Source organism: Megascapheus bottae, chromosome 17 (genome assembly GCF_031878675.1).
Source record: "Megascapheus bottae isolate mThoBot1 chromosome 17, mThoBot2.hap1, whole genome shotgun sequence".
NCBI lineage: Eukaryota > Metazoa > Chordata > Mammalia > Rodentia > Geomyidae > Megascapheus > Megascapheus bottae.
Window position 1 is genome coordinate 28,865,067 of NC_143525.1, and position 20,456 is coordinate 28,885,522.

Here is a 20,456-nt window from a genome sequence, read left to right on the forward strand (position 1 = left end):
GTGTCATCCTTGAGAAAGCTCAAGGACAGTGCTCAGGCCTGGAGTTCAAGCCCCAGGACTGGCAAAAAAAAAAAAAAAAAGAAAATCACTATGTCAAAATATAGTCACATTAATTTCATCAAAATCTCCCTAGTGATGACACTTTCACTACCATACCAATTTTAAACAAAAAAACTGATAGTAATAATACTTCTTTTGTAGTTTCTAGACCTGCCTTCTAATTAGTGAAAATGAAATGTATCTTGGTTCTCTTGCCATAAATCAGATAAGGCAAGAAAAGACTAAGCTACAGATGAAACAGGTTTCAGGTATATACAACAAAAACTAATGTTGTACCTGAATTCCTAGGACCCCGAAAGAACCACAGAGGCTGAAGTCAAATCAAAGAAGCAAGGGTCGTTTATTATGAGTTCGAACTCGGACCTACGAGTGCCCGAACAAAGAGGCCCCGAACAAAGGTAACTTTTTTTTTTTTTTTTTTTTGCCAGTCCTGTGCTTGAGCTCAGGGCCTGAGCACTGTCCTTGGACTTTCTCAAGGCTAGAGCTCTACCACTTGAGCCTCAGCACCACTTCCGGCATTTTTCTATGTATGTGGTACTGAGGAATCGAACCTGGGTCTTCATGCATGCTAGGCAAGCACTTTAACCACTAGGCCAAACTCCCGGCCCCCAAAGGTAACTTTGAACCACTGAGCACTGACTGGGCTGTTGCCACCTGGGGTTCAAGTCCGGGCTAGTTCTGGGAACATGTATTTTTGATTCCTAGTACCTGGGCCGTGAGCAAGGGGGGGAAGAAGGGGTCATTCCTAGAACATGGGACAATCTTGGCACAACACTAAGATACATAATAACTACCAACATTTTCTTTTTTTCTTTTTTTTAGGTCCAAGACTTAGGCTCTAATCCAGTACAGAATGCTTTTACTCATTGGATGGCTGTCTACAATACTAAGTCCAATATATATATATTTGCCGATCCTGGGGTTTGAACTCAGGGCCTGGGTATTGTCCTTGGACACTTTTTGCTGAAGGCTAGCGCTTGCCTCTTGAGCCACAGCACCATTTCCAGCTGTTTCTGTGTATGTCATATCAAGGAATTGAATCCAGGGCTTTGTGAATGCTAGCAAGTACTCTACCACTGGGTACACCCCTGGCCCCAACTACTAACATATTCTTAGCTCTTCACTTTAAAGTTTCTACATTTTACTGTCTAAGGAAGAAGTATAGAACAAAGGTTACAAATGAATCTCAAACTTTATTTTTGCCAGTACTGGAGCTTGAACTTGGTACTATTCTTAATCTTTTCTATTTACGGATAGCCCTCTATCCTTTGAGCCACAGCTCCAATTTTTTTTTTTTTTTTTTTTGGGCCAGTCCTGGGGCTTGAACTCAGGGCCTGCCACTTGAGCCACAGCACCATTTCTGACTTTTTCTATGTATGTGGTACAGAAGAGTTGAACCCGAGTCTTTGTGCATGCTCGGCAAGCACTCTACTACTAGGTCAAACTCCTGGCCCTCCACTTCTGATTTTTTGGTGATTAACTGGAGATAAGGATATTAAGGAGTTTCCTGCCCTGGCGGGCTTGGAACTGTAATATCCACATCTGTCTGCTAAGTAGCTAGGATTGCAGATGTAAACTACTAGCACCCAGCTGAAACTGTTTTTTTTTGCCAGTCCTGGGCTTGGGCTCAGGGCCTGAGCGCTGTCCTTGGACTTTCTCAAGGCTAGAGCTCTACCACTTGAGCCTCAGCACCACTTCCGGCTTTTTTGTATGTATGTGGTACCAAGGAATCGAACCCGGGTCTTTGTGCATGCTAGGCAAGCACTTTAACCACTAGGCCAAACTCCCGGCCCCTGAAACTGTTTTATGTTAGTAGCTGTATTTGTTATTCCAGGGAGTGAAATTTACCTGTTGCAGGTAGGCTGTTTTGAGGACTGAGAGAGCATGTTACAAAATGAGACCTTGTTTCAAAAAGACCTAAAGAAGTATGGGAAAACAGAGCTATTATGTTTTTTGGGGAGCATTATTGTGAAATCAAACTGTTTACCAGAAAAACATTAATCATGTTTCAACTTATAGAATATTTATCAGTGTGCTCAATAAAAGAGTGGTATTTACTTAAAGTTAAAAGGTATGATTCTAATTGCATCTATTAAAATAGACATGTGTTTAATATTTAAAAGTCTAACATGTTTTCTTTCTTTCTTCTTTTTTTGCCAGCCCCGGGCCTTGAACCCAAGGCCTGAGCACTGTTCTTGGGCTTTCTCAAGGCTAGCGCTCTACCAGTGGAGCCACAGCACTTCCAGCCCTTTTCTATATATGTGGTACCAAAGAATCAAACCTGGGTCTTCGTGCATGCTAGGCAAGCACTCTTATCACTAGGCCAAATTCCAGGCCCATATCATGTCTTCTTTCATGTTAAGATTCTTAGCTGGATGTGGTAGTTTATGCCTGTAATACTAGCATTGGGACGGGGAGGGAGGAGGGCCTTACATTTCAGGCTAGGCTTGGATGAAACATGAGATCCTGTTTCTTTAAAGGGGGAAAAAATGGTAGCTTTATATTTAATCCATCAAAAAATGGAAAATAGAGGTTATATACATCTAGATTCCACTAGCTATAGGAGCTACAATGTAATGAGACATGGGTTTCCTAAAAATAACCAGGGCTTTACTAGTAACCACTCATTCATGAAAATCCGTGTCTCTGATGAATGAGTTCTTAGGAAGAACTCTCCCTGAGGGAACTGTCTATGTTACTATAATAACTGGAGGGCAGAACTCATAACAAGACAACTGAACAGATACTACCTTTAATAATTATCATGGGTTTCAGTGACATTTACTAGACATGGTGTTGCAAATGAATTATACAACTTAGCGTGGGGAGGGAAAAAACTGGGAGAAAATGAGGGAGGGGGTAATACTGTTCAAAAAGAAATGCACTCAATACCTGACTTACATAATCAACTTTACAATACAAATAAAAGAAAATAATGATAGTTTTGAGGGAAGAATGGGAATGTTAATTAAAGCTGTGGCACGTTTCTGTTTGTTTGGATGGTTTTGTTCTTGAGATTGAATCATATCGTGTAGCTAGCCTAAATTAGTCAAGCCCAAAATCCTCCTGCCTCAAGTCTCACAAGTGCTAGGATTACAAGTGTCCACTACCATGCTTTGACAATAGTATTATTTTTTAAACTTTTTTTTAATACTTACTAAAGCCAAGAAAGTTACAAACAAATGCATAAGGAGGTATTGTATATACACTGCCCATTCTTCCCCAGTGAGAACTACTTGAGTAAACAGAAAATAATTTCAACATGAGAAAACTGACACTGGTTCAAAAGTTATTTGGATTTAACCAGCTATATACCTTTACACTTATATGTGTGTATATGACAGACAGAAAGAGAGACAGAGAGAGAATAGGTATTTTTTTTCTATGTAGCCCATGTGAGTCTTGAACTGTGGTCACTCTTGTCCGCCCACTTCCTTGCTTTCCCTACATGTTGGAATTACAATGCATACCACTATGCGCTATGCTATTTTATAACACGGACAGCATTGTGGAACAATGACAATCAGTATATTTAATTCTATCCCTGTCATATGATTCCTCCGTGCTACTTTATAGGCACATTCACTCCTCTCCCTAATTCCCAACCCCTGGCAACTACTAATCTGTTCTCTATCTCTATAATTTCATAAATATTAAATAAATGGAATCATGCAGTGCATATCCATTTGAGATTATCTTTTTCAATCACTCAAAATTATTTTCAAGAAATAGTTTGCTTTGTACCCATGTTGCAATAATGGTTTAGTTATTGTTACAAAGCACTCTAGTCTAAAAACCTAAAGAAAAAAAATTTTGCTGGGCGCAGTGGTTCACACCTGTAATCCTAGCTACTCAGGAGGCTGAGATCTGAGGATCAAGGTTCAAAGGCAGCCCAGGGCCTAAACACTGTCCTTGGACTTTCTCAAGGCTAGAACTCTACCACTTGACCCTCAGCACCACTTTCCGGCTTTTTTCTATGTATGTGGTACCGTGGAATTGAACCCGGGTCTTCGTGTATGCTAGGCAAGCACTTTAACCACTAGGCCAAACTCCAGGCCTGGACCTGAGACTCTTATCTCCAATTAACCTCTAGAAAAAAACAGGAAGTGGGGCTTGGCTCAAGGACAGTAACCTTAAGCTGAAAAGCTCAAGGTCAGTGCCTCCCCCCCCAAAGAAAAGGCAAAAAAAAAAAAAAAAAAAAAAGATTGACTAAAATACAACAAAATAAAACTAAGGCTGAATGTCACTGAACAATGTAATATGGGCTGGGAATGTAGCTCCACTGTAGAGTGCTTGCCTAGCATGCATGAAACCTGGGTTTGATCTCTCAGTACCACATACACAGAAAAAGCTGTAAGTGGTACTGTGGCTCAAGTAATAGAGCATTAACCTTGAGCAAAAGAAGCTCAGGAACCACGCCCAGACTAAGGTTCAAGCCCTTTGACAGACAAAAATAAATAAGATCCAATAAATAGACTAAGGTTCAAGCCCTTTGACAGACAAAAATAAATAAGATCCAATAAATAGAGAAGAAAACTCACAGTTGGGTATCTTTTATTTCACTATGTGTTTAGATGGATTGCTTACTGAATTGTTATGACTTATAAAATTAGCTCTGTAAATATTATAGAAACTCCATCAAGACTCAGTCTAGCTGGCACGGTGGTTGACGAGTATAATCCTAGCTACTCAGGAGACTGAGATCTGAGGATCAAGGTTCAAAGCCAGCCAGGGCATAAAAGGAACTGAGACTCTTATCTCCAATTAACCTCTTACAAAACAACAACAACAAAAAAACCAAAAAACACAGGAGTGGGGCTTGACTCAAGGGTAGGGTAGAGCTGAAGAGCTCAGGGAGAGTGCCCAGGCCGAATTCAAACCAAAAAACAAACAAACAAACAAACAACCCCCCCCCCCAAAAAAAAACCTCAGTCTAACAGATTGGAAAAAGTTACAGCCACTACATACTGTTATAAAATTTGTTTCCATACTTAAAACATAATGAGTAAAAAATTATATGGAGCTTATTTTTTGAGAAAGGTTTACCTATCTACTTGTCCAAGCACTTATCTAACAACAAAAAAAATCCTTCAAATGGCTTACTGCTACAATTTTCTGTTGTGCTTCTCAAGAGATGAGAACTTCTTGTTCTTTGCTCTTTTTTCAACTTAGCAACAGACCATTTATTAAAGGCCCTATAACTCAGCAATCTCTATTATGGGCTTTATTTGTTCACATTGGCACATCTCTTCTACAAGAGTTTGTACTTTGCACGTAAAAGCTTGTATGAATTGCAAAGTGAAAATTTTATTGCACCATCTCAGATTTAAGATAAACACTATGACAAAAAGAAAAAGAAGAACCAGACATGATTAAGAAAAAAAAGGGAAAAACAGAAGTATACTTTAATTTTATTAATAAGTTAAAGAAAAACCTAAATCCTCTTGCCTCAATCGCCTGAGAGTTGGGATAATAGGTATGATTTTCTAAGAGGACACTTTATAATTATGTTTTTGTATGTTTTATGCTTTGTTTTGCTAAAATCATGTTCATTTGAAACAAATTCTTTAGAACAGCAAAAGCATAATGGCTTATGTCCATAACCTCAGCTACTTGGGAGGCAGAAATTGGAAAGATGATGGTTCAAGGTCAGCTCAGGGAAAAGTTAACAATAGCTGGAGCCCAGGGGTGTGTGCCTGCCATTCAAGCTACAAAAGAAGTATAAATAAGAGGATTAATGTCCAGGCTGACTTGGGCATAAAACTCCCAAAACTAAAGCAAAAAGGCTTAGGGGTGTGGCTCAAGTGGTAAAATATAAAGCCTAGCATGTGTAAGACCAAGTTCAACTCCCACCCCTCCCCACCCCTGGCTCCGTACTACCAAAAGGAAAAAAAGACTGATTTTCTCCTAATATCAATAAAATTATAAAGTATATAATACTTTAAAATTCATGCCTGTGGATACAGTGCAATGTATATTTATGCAAGAGACAGAGAACTAGTGACAGAGCAGGGCGTGGTGGCTCACACCTGTAATCCTACTCAGAAGGCTGAGATCTGAGGATCTCGGTTCAAAGCTAGCCAGGGCACTAAAGACAGAGAGAATCTTATCTGCAATTTATCACTAAAAAAGGGGAAATGGGGCTGTGGCTCAAGGGTTAGGGTGGTAGCCTTGTGCTGAAGAGCTCCGAGTTCAACCCTATGACCCACAAGAAAAAAAAAGTGTCATTAGGGCCAGGAGTTTGGCCTAGTGGTAAGAGTGCTTGCCTTAGCATGCACAAAAACCGGGGTTCGATTCCTTGGTAACATAAAAATAGAAAAAGCCAGAAGAGGTGCTGTGGCTCAAGTGGTAGCACTGTAGCCTTGAGAAAGCCAAAGTACAGTGCTCAGGCCCCGAGTTTAAACGCTAGCACTGGCCAAAAAAAAAAAAAAAAAAAAAAGACATTACCAATCACTAGAAAAATAGTAGATTATTGAATAAAAGCATGGAGACAACTATGTAGCCTTTGTTTTTATTTATGTGGTGCTGCAATCAGGCCCTGGGCCTCACAAAATGCTAAGCAAGTACTTTGTTAAGAAGCTGTAATTGGCCTCGTGTGGTGGCTCACACCTGTAATCCTAGCTACTAAGGAAGTTGAGATCTGAGGATCAAAGTTCAAAGCCATCCTGGGCACAAAAGGATCTGAGCCTCATCTTCAATTAACTTCTAGAAAATGGGAAGTGAGGATTAGCTCAAGGTTAGGGCAGTAGACTTGAGCTGAGGAGCTCAGGGACAGTGCCCAGGCCAAGTTCAAGCCCCATCCATGACCCACAAAAAAAGAAGCTGTCTCCTATGTAACTGCCCTTCCCCCACCTTCCTTCCTTCCTTTTACGCTAGTCTTTTGGAGGGGAGAAGAAAAAAAAATCAAAGCTGATTTCTTTCTTGATATTATTCCTTTTAACAAGCACTAAAATACATTCTAGGTGTTACTAGACATTTCAATGTTAACACAATTTGCAAAATAAATAATTGCTAAGAACTAAAATAAAGGGGCTAAAGGTGAGGCTAGCAGTATCATGCCAACTTAGCAAGCTTGAGGACCTACATTCAAACCCCACTGCCAAAAATAAAGTTAAATATAGCAGGGTGTAGTGGGACACCTGTAATCTTAGCACCCAGGAAGCTGAAGCAGGAAGATCCAGCCTAGGCTACATAGATACAAGTTCAAAACCAGGGTTAGTTACATTGATACAATCAAAGAATACTGAACTATTTACTTCTGGCAGGCAATTTAAAGTAGGTAAAGGCAGGAATGGTTTGTGCACACCTGTAATCCCAACTACTTGGGAGGCAGAAGGTGGTAATGGAGTAGCAAGATCCTAGCATAACAAATAATCCAGATGTGATGATTTCAAGCCTTGACTCTCAGCTACAGAGAAGACATTCTAAGGATGGGAGTTCATGCTGGCACCAGGCAAAAAGAGACCCTATCTGAAAAATAAAGCAAAGAAAAACCACTAAGGGTATGGCCCAAGTGGTAGACCTTGAAAGCTCAAGACCCTGAGGTGAAATCTTAGTTCTGTGAGGAAAAAAGTAGAAAAAACTATTTAACAATAATGTTTAGTTATAGGAATTTATATACTTGGGAGGAGAGGAGAGGTTCTAAATCAGTGACGGACTCAACCCAGGCTGAAGAAAATCAGTATCAAGGAAGCCCAATAAATTACTATAAGAACAGGCACAGAAACAGAAGCCAAATTTGAAGAACAGGTGCAGAACAAATTCAGAGGTAAGAATCTAGAAGCAAAAACTAATTATAGTACAACAGATGAATGGACAATCAAGCTAAACAGCAGGTTCTAAATAATGTACATAAGCAGACATTGTATATAGAGATTTCCTTCCTGAATACTTGTTTTGTTAAACATGACATTTGAAATATGATGTAAAAAATCAATGTCAATAAAAATCTTAAAAAAATAATGTACATAAGACAATTATGTCTAGGATGCATACACACTCCAGTGTAGGCTGATTTTAAGAACAGAAAACCTAACAAGAAATAGGTGAAGCTAGAATGTGTAGCCCAAAATAGCTCAGTCAGGCAGACTAAAGAATGAGCAAAAGAAAGGTGTGCACAAGAATAGGATTCCATATAAAATTCTTTTCAAAGTAAACCTGTGCGGTCCACTTTTATTTTATTTCTGGTTACTCAAGAAACAGTGACCTTAATTCTAAAAAAGGACTGCTAGTAGTTTCTAAAATTCTAACTTTCCTCAGAAGTGACAATATTTTAATAATATACATAATTTTAGTAATATAATTTTATTGTTATTAAGGTGTTGTTCAGAGGGGCTACTCTTATAAGTCTGATGATTTCCTTCCTTCTTTCTTTGTTCCATCAGTTACAGGCTTGAACTCTGGGCCTAGGCATAGAATTCCTAAGCTCTATTGCCCAAGGCTAGTTCTCTACCACTTGGAGCCACAGTACCACTTCTGGTTTTCTAGCGGTTAACTGGAAAGTCTCAAGGACTTTCCCACTCAGGCTGGCTTTGAACCACAATCCTCAGACCTCAGCCTCTTGAGTTGCTAGGATTACAGGCGTGAAGCCACCAGCACTCAGCTATGAGCAACTTGTATAATTTTCTAAAGTATCTACAATGTGTAATTTTCCAAAGTGTGTACAATGTGTACTATGACAATATTTAATTTCTATTACCTATACATTCATTTTCCTAACATATTTTTAAAAATCACTGAGAGCAGAGGTCTATCTTATTTAATCTTTTATTTACTACCTGTAGTACCCACTAGACTTGTATACATGACGCTGCTTAAATGCTGATGTGTCCCTGAGCTCTTCAGCTCAAGGCTACCACCCCACTCCTGAGTCACAGCCCCACTGCCCTTTTCTGGTGATTAACTGGAGATAAGATTTTCAGGTTCTTTAGTGCCTGGGCTGGCTTTGAACCTCCATCATCAGATCTCACCCCCTGAGTAGCCAGGATTATAGGCATTAGCCACCATACCCAGCTGCAGCCTTGGTTTTAAGAATAAGTAATTCTTGAGCTGGGAATGTGGCTTAGTGGTAGAATGATTGGCTAGCATGCATGAAGCCCTGGGTTCCATTCCTCAATACCACATAAAGAGAAAAATCTGAAAGTGGCACTGTGGCTCAAGTAGTAGAATGCTAGCCTTGAGCAAAAGAAGACTTAAGACAGTGTCCAGGCTCTGAGTTCAAGCCCCAGGACTGGGGGGGGGGAAAGTAATTCTTAAGACTGCTAGATGAGATGATTTTCAAGTGTTGATTAAAAGAACTTTGAGCCAGGCGGGGTAGCTCACATCTGTAATCCTAGCTACTTAGGAGGCTGAGATCTGAGGATCAAGGTACAAAGACATCCTGGCACAAAGGGGCCTGAGACTCTCATCTTCAACTAACCTCTAGAAAATGGGAAGTGGGGGTTGGCTCAAGGGTAGGGCAGTAGCCTTGAGCAGAAGAGCTCAGGAACAGTGTCCAGGCTGAGTTCAAGTCCCATGACCCACCAAAAATAAATTAATTAATAAAAATAAAATAAATTTGAAACTGTATATAAATTATCATAAAAAGTAAGGACATTGCTAAGCACAATGCACCAGCTTTGTAATGCCAGCATTTGGAAAACTAAAGGATAAAGATCAATCAAGTAACAGTCTAGGATACATAAGAAGACTGTCTCAAAAAAAGAAAAAAAAAGTAAAGGTATCTTTGGAACACTGTTTCAGAAGGTTTGCAATATAAACATCAGAACCATTTTATTTATTCTCTCACTCCCCCCCCCCCCCCTTTTTCCTGCCAGTCCTGGGGCTTAAGCTCAGGGCCTGGGCACGTCCTTGAGCTTTTTCAAGGCTAATGCTCTGCCACTTGAGCAACAGCACCTCTTCCAACTTTTTGTGTGCATATGTGGTATCAAGGAATGGAACCCAGGGCTTTGTGCATGCTAGGCAAGCACTCTACCACTAACGCCATGCTTCCAGCCCCTTTATCTTTTCCTTGCCAGTCTGAGTTTGAGCTCAGGGTCTGAGCACTATCCTTAAGAGTTTTTCTTCAAGGCCAGAGCACTACCACTTGAGCCATAGCACCACTTCCGGCTTTTTCTATGTATGTGGTACCAAGGAATCACACCTGGGTCTTTGTGCATGCTAAGGCAAGCACTCTAACACTAGGCCAAACTCCAGGCCCTCTCTGTCTATCTTCTCTTTCTTTCTAGTGAACTCAGGTTTAAACTTGCTAGGCAGCTGTCCTTCCACTTGAGCCATACTCCTACACTCCATCCCACACCACCCCTCTTTTATGGTCACAGGGTCTTGTTATGTAGACCAAATTGGCCATGAACTTGAGATTTCCTCCCTTAGTTTCCTACCACTTTTGGGATTACAGGCATGTACCAATAGTGCCTGGCTTGTATTCCATTTTAGACAGAGGTTAAGTTTGGATACCCACTGAGGCTTTGTTTGCTAATATGATAAACAGGAAAAAGAAGAGGCATAAACATTAGAACAGATGGAGCAAACAAAGTATTACAGTAAATGAAATTAAAAGGACTGCCAGATATAGAATCAACTTAAAAAAAAAATCAATAGAATTGCTCTACCCAAGAACAGGAAACTGGAAAATATGTTTGCAAATAAAGTACCATTCACAATAGCTGTAAACTAAGAAAAAGTACAAAATAACTAGGAACTAACCTATAAGTAAGGATAAAACTTTAATGCAAAATATTACCTCATAGAAGTCTAAATGAATCACAAATTACATAACATTTAAGGTTCCTTAAATAGATGCAATCTAATATATACATTCAAGGCTGTTCAATACAATATTCAGAACTTACCAGGCACAATCAAGTAAACCAAATGAGAACACGGGGCCCTGAGTTAAACTCCCAAAAATACACTTAAAAAAAAAAATATATATATATATGTCTTTTCTTTATTGGTACTGGGGATTGAACCCAGGACATTGTACCTGCTAGGCAAGTGCTTTGCCACTGAGCTACATCCCAGCGGAGACATTTTTATAAGAATAAAAACCTGCTGGGCCGGGAGTTTAACCTATTGGTAGAGTGCTTGCCTAGCATGTACAAGGACCTGGGTTTGATTCCTCGGTACCATATACATAGAAAAAGCCAGAAATGGTACTGTGGCTCAAGTGGTAGAGCTCTAGCCTTGAGAAAGCCTAAGAACAGTGCCTAGGCCTTGAGTTCAAGGCCCAGGACTGGCAAACAAACAAGAATAAAAACCTGCCAACTGGAACTGGGAGTGTGGCCTAGTGGTAGAGTGCTTGCCTAGCATGCATGAAGAGCAGGGTTCAATTCCTCGGTACCACATACATAAAAAAAAGCCAGAAGTGGTGTTGAAGCTCAAGTGGTAGAGCTCTATCTTTGAGAAAGTCCAAGGACAGTGCTTAGGCCCTGAGCTCAAGCCCAGAACTGGCAGAAAGAATGAAAGAAAAGAAAAGAAAAGGAAAAGAAAGGAAGGAAGGAAGGAAGAAAGGAAGGAAGGAGAGAGAAAGAAAGAGAAGAAGAGAGGGGGGAGGGAGAGGGAGAGAGAAGGGGAGGGAGAGGGAGAGAGAGGGAGGGAGGGAGAGAGAGGAAGAGAGAGGGGGAGGAAGAGGGAGAGAGAGGGGAGGAGAGGGGGAAGGGGAGGGAGAGGGGGAAGTGAGAGAGAGGGAGAGGGAGAGAGAAGGGGAGGGAGAGGGAGAGAGAAGGGGAGGGAAGGGGAGGAGGAGGGAGGAGAGAGAGGGGGAGGGGGAGGGAGGGAGAGAGGGAAAAGGAAGGGGAGGGAGAGGGAGAGAGAAGGGGAGGGGGAGGGAGAGAGGTAGGAGAGGGAGAGAGGGGGAGAGAGAGAGGGGGGAGAGAGGGGGGGGGGAGGGAGGTAAGTCTGTTGCATGTGAATTAGTTCTCTCCTGGCTCCTAGTTCTCTCCTTTGCTGAAGCAATATTAGTTCCAGAAAGTAGACATAGGTCTCTCTATATATGGACATACAAGGACATGTGTTCAAAAAAGTAGTTCTCAATTAAGATCTCACCTGCCTTCTATGAGATGGAAAGATACAGCAAAAATGGAGAACAGGTATGCAGAAAAAGAACAGTTTGGGATTGCTTATATGAAAAAAATAAAAAGATGTTTTCTAACACTCACATACACTCATAAAAAAAAAAATGTAGCGTGACCTAGTGGTAGAGTGCTTGCATAGCATGCACAAAGCCCTGGGTTCACTTCCTTGGTTCCTCATACACAGAAAAAGCCAGAAGTGGTGCTGCGGCACAAGTGGTAGAGTGCTAGCCTTGAGAAAGCTCAAGGACAGTGATCAGGCCCTGAGTTCAAGCCCCAGGACTGGCAAAAATAAATTAATTATAAAAAATTACCATATGACTTCAATATCCTGTGTTGTATTAGCCACAAAACAAACAAGAGCTCTTCCTATGATTCTTTAATTCACCATCAAGAAGAAAAATCCTGAAAGTTTATTTCATTAGAAACTTATTTTCAAAAGAAGCTTAATTAGCCATGTTGGCCAACAACCAACATCTTTAGAATAAAGAAGCAAAGGTCTTACAATCCTCCCTTCTCAGGCCAAATTTTAATGAAATATACTCTAATATTTTTTTCTCAAAAAACAAGCAACAATTTGGCAACCTAATATATAATCACAATGACCAAGTCAGGTGTGTAGTGTCCCCAGTACAGACTTTATTAGAGTTTTGTTACAAATATACAATCTCTTGACACTAAGATGTAGTTCTTGCAGATAAAGCCCAGAGGCAGGAAATGAATCTCCTCCCAAATGCTGCTTCTTATCTTTAAAGTAACCTCAAATTATTACTAAACTAATAAAGTAATTTAGTTTCTCAAAGTGATCCGATCTATTTTATTTTGAGCTTTTGATAAATCCAACAGTGAGATGGAGGATTATTACTTTTTGTCTGACTATACATACTGGAACATAAAAATAAGACTTTTTAAAATGATTTTTATGGTAAAGCTGGACTAAGCAATATCAAAGTCTGTCAGCACATTAAGCTGTGTGTGGGTTTGGAAAAAAACAGAAAACTAATTTTGTCATTTAGAAAATTCAGAGGTAAAGCTTTTACTATCTTCTATTAGAAATTGTCAGTTAAATAAAATAAGATATGACTGTATGCAAACCATTAAAACAGTGACTATGAATGCTATTGTTTATGGAATGTTTCTAATGATTCCTAGCCAATGCTATAACCAAATCTAGAAAACAGAATTCTATCAAAAGTCACAAAACCTAGGCAATTAAGTATTACTAATAAACATAGTGGGATGGAAACAGCACACAGAGAAGGTATTCTTCAAGTAATATAGGTATGACATACTTCTATGGGTTGTATATATATTAGATACTAGTATATACTATTTTTAATTTTTAAAGCAAACATTAGGGTTTTCTTTTTCTCTTAATGTGAAAAACCAGACTACGAGAGATTAAGCAATTTGCCTATTACAGGAAATCCAAATTCAAAGCTCTGGTACAAGATGACAAATTAGCACACATTGTAGACTCCTTCTTCTAAATTCTTCAAATGATAGATAAGATTTCCATAATAATGATAGAAAACAAGAAGAGATATTATCAGTAAACTGGAATACAAAAGCAAATCAAATCACACACTGAGGCTAAAGGCTAGAAAAGATGGGAATGGGCCTGGCAGAGGGCTCATGCCTATAATCTTATTTACTTAGGAAGATCCAGGTTCAAGATCAGCTAGACAAAAAGTCAGCAAGATCCAGCTCAACCGATGAAAGTTGAGAATGTTAGTATATACCTGTCAGCTGACTATATACCAAGAAGCATAAACAGGAAGATTGTCATCTCAACTGGCCTAGGCAAAACAGACCCTATTCAAAAAATAGCCAGGATGAGCCAGTGGTAGAGTGCTTGACTAGCATGCACGAAGACCGAGGTTCAATTCCTCGGTACCAGAAATATAGAAAAAAAAAAGCCGGGGCCAGGAGTTTGGCCTAGTGGTTAAAGTGCTTGCCTAGCATGCATGAAGACCCGGGTTCTATTCCTTGGTACCACATACACAGAAAAAAGCCGGAAGTGGTGCTGAGGCTCAAGTGGTAGAGCTCTAGCCTTGAGAAAGTCCAAGGACAGTGTTCAGGCCCAGAGTTCAAGCCCAGGACTGGCAAAAAAAAATTAAAAAAAAAAATAAATAAATAGCCAGGAGCTATGTTCATCTCTGTGCCATGCTGTTGAAGCTTTACCATCTTGTTGTTGTTGTCTGGCCAGTGCTGCAGCTTGAACTTACGGCCTGGGCACTGAGCTTTTGCTCAAGGCTAGCAGTCTACCACTTGAGCCATAGCACCACTTCTGGCCTTTTCTGTTTATGCGGTACTAAGGAATTAAACTCAGGGCTGCATGCATGCTAGGCAAGCACACATTGCCAATCAAATTACCTCTTTTTTTTTTTTTTTGCTAGTCCTGGGGCTTGAACTCAGGGCCTGGGTACTGTCCTTGAACTTTCTCAAGGCTAGAGCTCTTACCACTTGAGCCACAGCACCACTTCTAGCTTTTTCTGTGTGTGGTACTGAGGAAGTGAACCCAGGGCTTTGTGCATGCTAGGCAAGCACTCTAACACTAGGCCACAGTAATCTTTTTTTTTAAATGACTACATGTGAGGGTTAGAAATCACCTTTGTCTTTCCTATAAGCAATCCCAAACCGCTCTTTTGTGCACACCTGTTATGTTCCTTCCATTTCTGCCATATCTTTCCATCTCACAGAAGGCAGGTGAGATCTTATTTCCAACCCAGGAATCAAACCCAGGGTTTGATGAATACTAGGCAACCATTCTACCACTAGGCCACATTCCTGGCCCTCAAATTAATCTTGACTACAGGAAAATGGAAGGAACTGGAGGTATTATGCAAAGTAAGACTCAAATACTTTATTTTCCACCGTCATCTTTGGAATCAGCATTTTTAAAAAAGAGGAAGGTATGAATGTAAGAAGACTCTAGAAATCAGAATATCCACTTGTGAAAGATCATGTAAAAATGTTTTTTAAGTGTTATATATAAAAACATATACATAAAAGGCCCCAAGTTCAGTCCCCAATGCCACAGAACACTTGTCTTACTTTTCATAGCCCTTGTTTTACTTTTTATAGCTCTTGTCATTTGGTTGCCCCAATTTGCTCACGTTGTCCTATTTTACATTCCTTAAATAGCTAAATTAGTTCTGATAATCTTAAAAACTAATCAAGTCAAAGTTCTGTTGGTACTCTACCACTTGAGCCACAGCTCTACCTGCAGCTTTTTGGTGATTAATGAGGATAAGAGACACACACTCTTCTACTCAGGCTGGCTTAGAATCATGATCCTCAGATCTCAGCCTCCTGAATAGCTAAGATTAGAGGTGTGAGTCACTGGCACTGGGCCTACTTTTCTATTAAATTCAATATGAGCATATATAACATAAAACTAGGATAGTAGGGCCTCCGCTGCTGGACTTCTGGAAATAAAATGGATCTAAAATTTAGGTTCTCAACTGCTTCTGCTGAACTGCTTTTTTTGTTGTTGTTTTGTTTTTGTTTTAAACTTTGCTTCATAGCAATTCTGTGCTGGTATAGCAATGTGTATCAAAAGAATTTACATAGGCGGAAGAGGTAATACTTCAAAAAGAACTGTACTCATTACCTGAGTTATGTAACTCTAATCCCTCTGTACATTACCTTTACAATTAAAAAGAATGGAATTACGAAGTACCTTTCACTGTATTTTCCAAAGCACTCATAATTTGTTACTTAAATTGGTTATGAAAAGATATTTTTTAGCTAGGTTCTGGGACTTGAACTCAGAGCCCAGGGATTATCTCTGAGCTTTTGCTCAATGCTAGCACTCTACCAGTTGAGCCACAGCATCACCTCCAGCTTTTGTGTGTATGTTGTACTGAGGAATCAAACCCAGGGCTTCATGCATGCTAGCTAAGCACTCTCTCACTAAGCCACACACTCAGTCCTGAAAAGATGCCTTTTTAACATTAGGAGTCTTTAACTACCATTTCTTCACTTAGTGGTAGGAAATGTTTTTCTCCATAGTTTAACCCTATTATTCTAAAATAAATCTTTAGTAAAGCCTTTAAATTAACATATAAACCCCTTAGGGGCTGAGCACTGTCTTTGGGCTTTCTCAAGGCTAGAGCTCTACCACTTGAGCCACAGCACCACTTCTGGCTTTTTTTTTCCCCTCTGTATGTGGTACTGAGGAATCGAACCCTGGTCTTCATGCATGCAAGGCAGGCACTCTACCACTAAGCCAAACTCCCAGCCTCCATTTGGATATTTACAAGATCATTTACAGGCCATACAAAATTATCAATACAGCCATAGGGAACACAGGCAGCCAACAAGAAGCATTATGTACTGTCTCATCATATACGAAATGGTTTTGCCTGTCTCATATGACCTGATAGGGGTGGGAAACCCGTTGTAGAGCATAGTTAAAAAATTAGAAACCACTTTGCTAAGAAAATTTCTAAGGAATTGGTAATACCTTAATAGTTCAATTCTAGGGTATTTTTTTTTTTGTTCGTTTATTTTGGCTTGAACTCAGGGCCTTGGTACTGTCCCTGGGCTTTCTTAAGGCTAGAGCTCTACTGTGTGAGTCACAGCACCACTCCCAGCTTGTTGTGTGTATGTAATACCGAGGAATTGAATCCAGGGGTTCAAGCATTCTAAGCAAGCATCCTACCACTAAGCCACATTCCAGGCCCCTAGGGATCTTTTTTTTTTTGGCCAGTTCTGGGGCTTGAACTCAGGGCCTGAACACTGCTGCTGGGTTTTCTCAAGGCCAGTGTTCTACCACTTGAGCCACGGTAGACTTCTGGCCTTCTCTGGGTATGTGGTAACAAGGCTTCCTGCATGCTAGGCAGGCACTCTACCACTAGGCCATGCTCCCTCCTCTCACCCCATCTTTATATTAATAAATTTGTTACATCAATATTAGTTGTCTGAAATGACCTCGTGTAAATAACAGAAATGTAACTTAAAAAAAAAAAAAAACCTGATAGAAAAGAACAGGGAGGCAGGGAGGCCGGGAGTTTGGCCTAGTGGTTAAAGTGCTTGCCTAGCATGCACGAAGACCCGGGTTCGATTCCTGGGTACCACATACATAGAAAAAAGCCGGAAGTGGTGCTGAGGCTCAAGTGGTAGAGCTCTAGCCTTGAGAAAGTCCAAGGACAGTGCTCAGGCCCTGAGCTCAAGCCCAGGACTGGCAAAAGAAATAAAAAAAATAAATAAGATAAAACCATGAGGTATTAAAAAAAAAAAAAAAAGAACAGGGAAACTTTTCTACATTCTTCTCAGAGCTGAAAATTTTGTAAATTTTATTCGAAAAAAGTACTATATTAACAAAGACCATGACACAAACACACAAGTTCAATTCTTAAGGTTTTATATTTCTAACAATTGAACACAAGTTCCCTTACCTCATCATCATCATCAGAATCATTCCCAAACACTGATGGTTTTTGCAAAACACGGTGTAACTGCTGTGTTTTCTTTGGCAAAATAAGCCCATACCTGCATATTTGTTTTTGAAACAGAAATCACACATTATCTTTAAATATTAAAGTAACACATCCACTACCTTCTTCCAGATAAAGCCATCAGGTCGAAACAAGTCAAGTAACCTATGAATTCATAACCATCTTGAATTTTCAATCACCTCTACATTCTAATATAGTTTTATAACTATTACTGATTTATTTGTGGACATGGGTCAAAACTCAAATACCATTTTTACCAAGTTAGAGCAGCCCATAAAGGATTCAGAAAAGTCTCAGATGGTAAATAGACCGAAATGGTTTGCTTTTTTTAAAAAAAAAAAAACACCCATCGGTGCAAAGCTTTAGTTCATCTGCCTTAAAAAACTGAAGCACAAACTGTCCTTGTGGTTTAGTCAGTCAAAACCACGACTCCCCTTCCTCACTGTGTAAGCGGGTAAGAAGTGAAGGGAAAATGTAACCCACAACAAATCGTTTTTGTGTGCGTGCGTGTGTGTGTGTGTGTGTTTTTAAGCTAAGTTGACCTGCTTTTTGTCTTGGAACACCTAAGACCCACATCAGATTCAACTCTAAGGGGCTCAGGTCTTGGCCTTTAAGACATCACAGGGAAGCCTCATTAAATGTTAGGGAACGGATGAAGAGCTCAAAGGCTAACCTTCCAAAGACATACAGGAGTTACCTCTGGACGACAGCGTACACCCCCCGCCCCCAAGACGGCCTCCAAGCCTACCACGTTCCTAAAGTGCGGAGGGAGGGAGGACTGGAGCCTCTGCCTGGGAGAACGAGGAAGGCCTCTAAGGCAACCAGCAATGTCCCTCTTCTTAGGGCCCCGGAGAGCAGCCAACCGGGGAGAAACTCAAGCGCGGGGTAGGAAGCAAGACTGAGGGGCCTCAGACCGAGCTTTTGGAAAATAGAAAAGTCTCGCTCTCTGCCCCTCAGCCTAACTTCCTTTCTTTCCTCACAAGTTTCTCCCTCAAACTTCAGGCTTCCATCCTGGAAGGCGTATGGGGGGGAGGGGAGCCTAGGTTTGCTCGAGATTCTCGCCTTGTCCCCGTCTCTCTCCCTGACGACAGAGCCCCTTCACTGGCGGCGCACTTTGTAACTTCGCAGTCAAAGGCCACAGTCGCCGTGGCTCTCATCGCCCAGCCTAACCCTAACTCCCCGGATCACTCACTGCCTGCCCGGAATCGCCATCTTGTTCCCGTCTCCGCTGAACGTGGCTGACGCTTGACGTGAGGATGACGTCGTGCCGTCGCCTAAACTCTCGCGAGACTTTGGGGCGAGCTGTGGGCGTTGCCTTGGAGCTGCGGTCGCACTTCCCACCGCTGGGTCTTGCGATCCGGGCTACCAGGACGCGAAGAGTGGGAAAGAAGGGACGAGGGAAGTCAAACTTGGCGGTTTGCACACAGTGTCACCGGAGATAGGGTTAGAGTTACAAACGCTCAAGCACACACCTGTAGGTTTGGAAACGGGGGCAGCGCCCTGCTATATCCTTCCTTTTCCCCTTCCCCTCCCCCCTCCCCATCCCATTTCCCTCCCCTTCCTCTTCTTCCTCCCACTTCCCCCTTTCCCTGCCCCACTTTTCCTCTCATTCTTTTTCTAGTGTTTTTTCCTAGGGCTTGGACTCGGGGAGTGGGCGCTGTCTCCGAGGTTTTTTGGTGTGTGTGTTTCTCATAGCTCCCCTTCTGGCTTTTTAATGGTTAATGGGAGATCAGATCTCAGCCTCCTGAGTAGCTAGGATTATAGAAGGGAGTCACCAGCACCCAGCTGGCTATATGTTTGTTGGTTTGTCTTCAGTTTTTTAAATGAGGCTTATCAATTTTGTTTTCCTTCTGAGACATTCAGTGTAACTGAGAGTGATTAAGTAGAAAAAAAATCAATGAGCTAATGTAACTCATGAGGAGATGGGAAATTTTTAGATAGAATACTGTTCACCGTATCACTGGGTGTATTCATCAAGATTAGATAAGATGTTAAGGCTAATCTTGAGCAAGGGATCCTCTTCTCTCAGCTAGTGTGTAATACCATGCCTAGTTTATCTTTTTAACTGGAGCCATCTGTGCACCTAGCCATCTGTGCACTCACCCACTGACTATCCATTCCAAACTATTACTGAATGTTAAAATCTCCATAACTTCATTTCATTTCAACCAGTTGTTTTTCTTTCTTGGCTGCCTGAGCTAGCTTTGAACTGTTAGCTGCCTGAGTAGTAGGTTTCAGGAATGAGACACAAGTGTCTAGCCTTTTTTTTTTTTCCCTCAAATTGTTTTTTTGTTTGTTTTGTTTTGTTTTTTGCTGATCCGGAGCTTGAACTCAGGGCCTGGGCACTGTCCCCGAGCTTCTTTGAACCACAGCTCCACTTCCTGCATGATTATTTCAGAGGTGAAATCTCCGACTTTTCTTCCTCAGGTTGACTTCAAACCACTTTCCTCTGAATCTCAGCCTCCTTGAGTGGCTAGGATTGTAGGCATGAGCCATTGCACCCAGTTTACAGTTATTCCTGTATGTCTTCTCACTTTTTCTGGCATGGAAAACAAATTGGAGGGCTAGAAGCATGGCTCCAGTGGTGGACTGTTTTAAGTTGAAAACTCTGATTTAAAACCTCATCCCGGCCTTTCCCCCCCTCCCTCCTCCCCACTCCCAGTAGCTATTGATATCACTCAAGTAGATTTCAAAGCAAAGAGAATTATGGTAAAGGAGGTTAAGGATGTGTACTGTTTTTTTATTTTATTTATAAACTTTCTTATCTGGACCTAGGTTTTTTTTTTGTGACTTATTATGGTGATTGGTTGGAGGTACTGAAGGCTCATCTCTGAGCCTTATGCTTGCTGAGCAAGTGCTG

General features: G+C 40.9%; 1 protein-coding gene across 2 annotated transcripts in view; it reads right to left on the bottom strand.

Moving 5' to 3' along the window:
• The window catches only part of Nsrp1 (nuclear speckle splicing regulatory protein 1), a 28,570-nt gene extending 9,718 nt beyond the window's left edge, over positions 1-18,852 (bottom strand). Inside the window, exons 1-2 of one of the 2 annotated variants that reach the window (XM_090350515.1) lie at positions 18,789-18,852; positions 17,537-17,630 (exon numbers count right to left, since the gene is read on the bottom strand). In XM_090350515.1, coding sequence (XP_090206641.1) covers positions 17,537-17,630; positions 18,789-18,808 — 114 coding nt within the window. In that variant the 5' untranslated portion in view covers positions 18,809-18,852. The remainder of the gene's footprint in view (positions 1-17,536; positions 17,631-18,788) is intronic. The other variant, XM_090350516.1, reaches the window with a different exon arrangement.
• Positions 18,853-20,456: the final 1,604 nt, after the last annotated feature.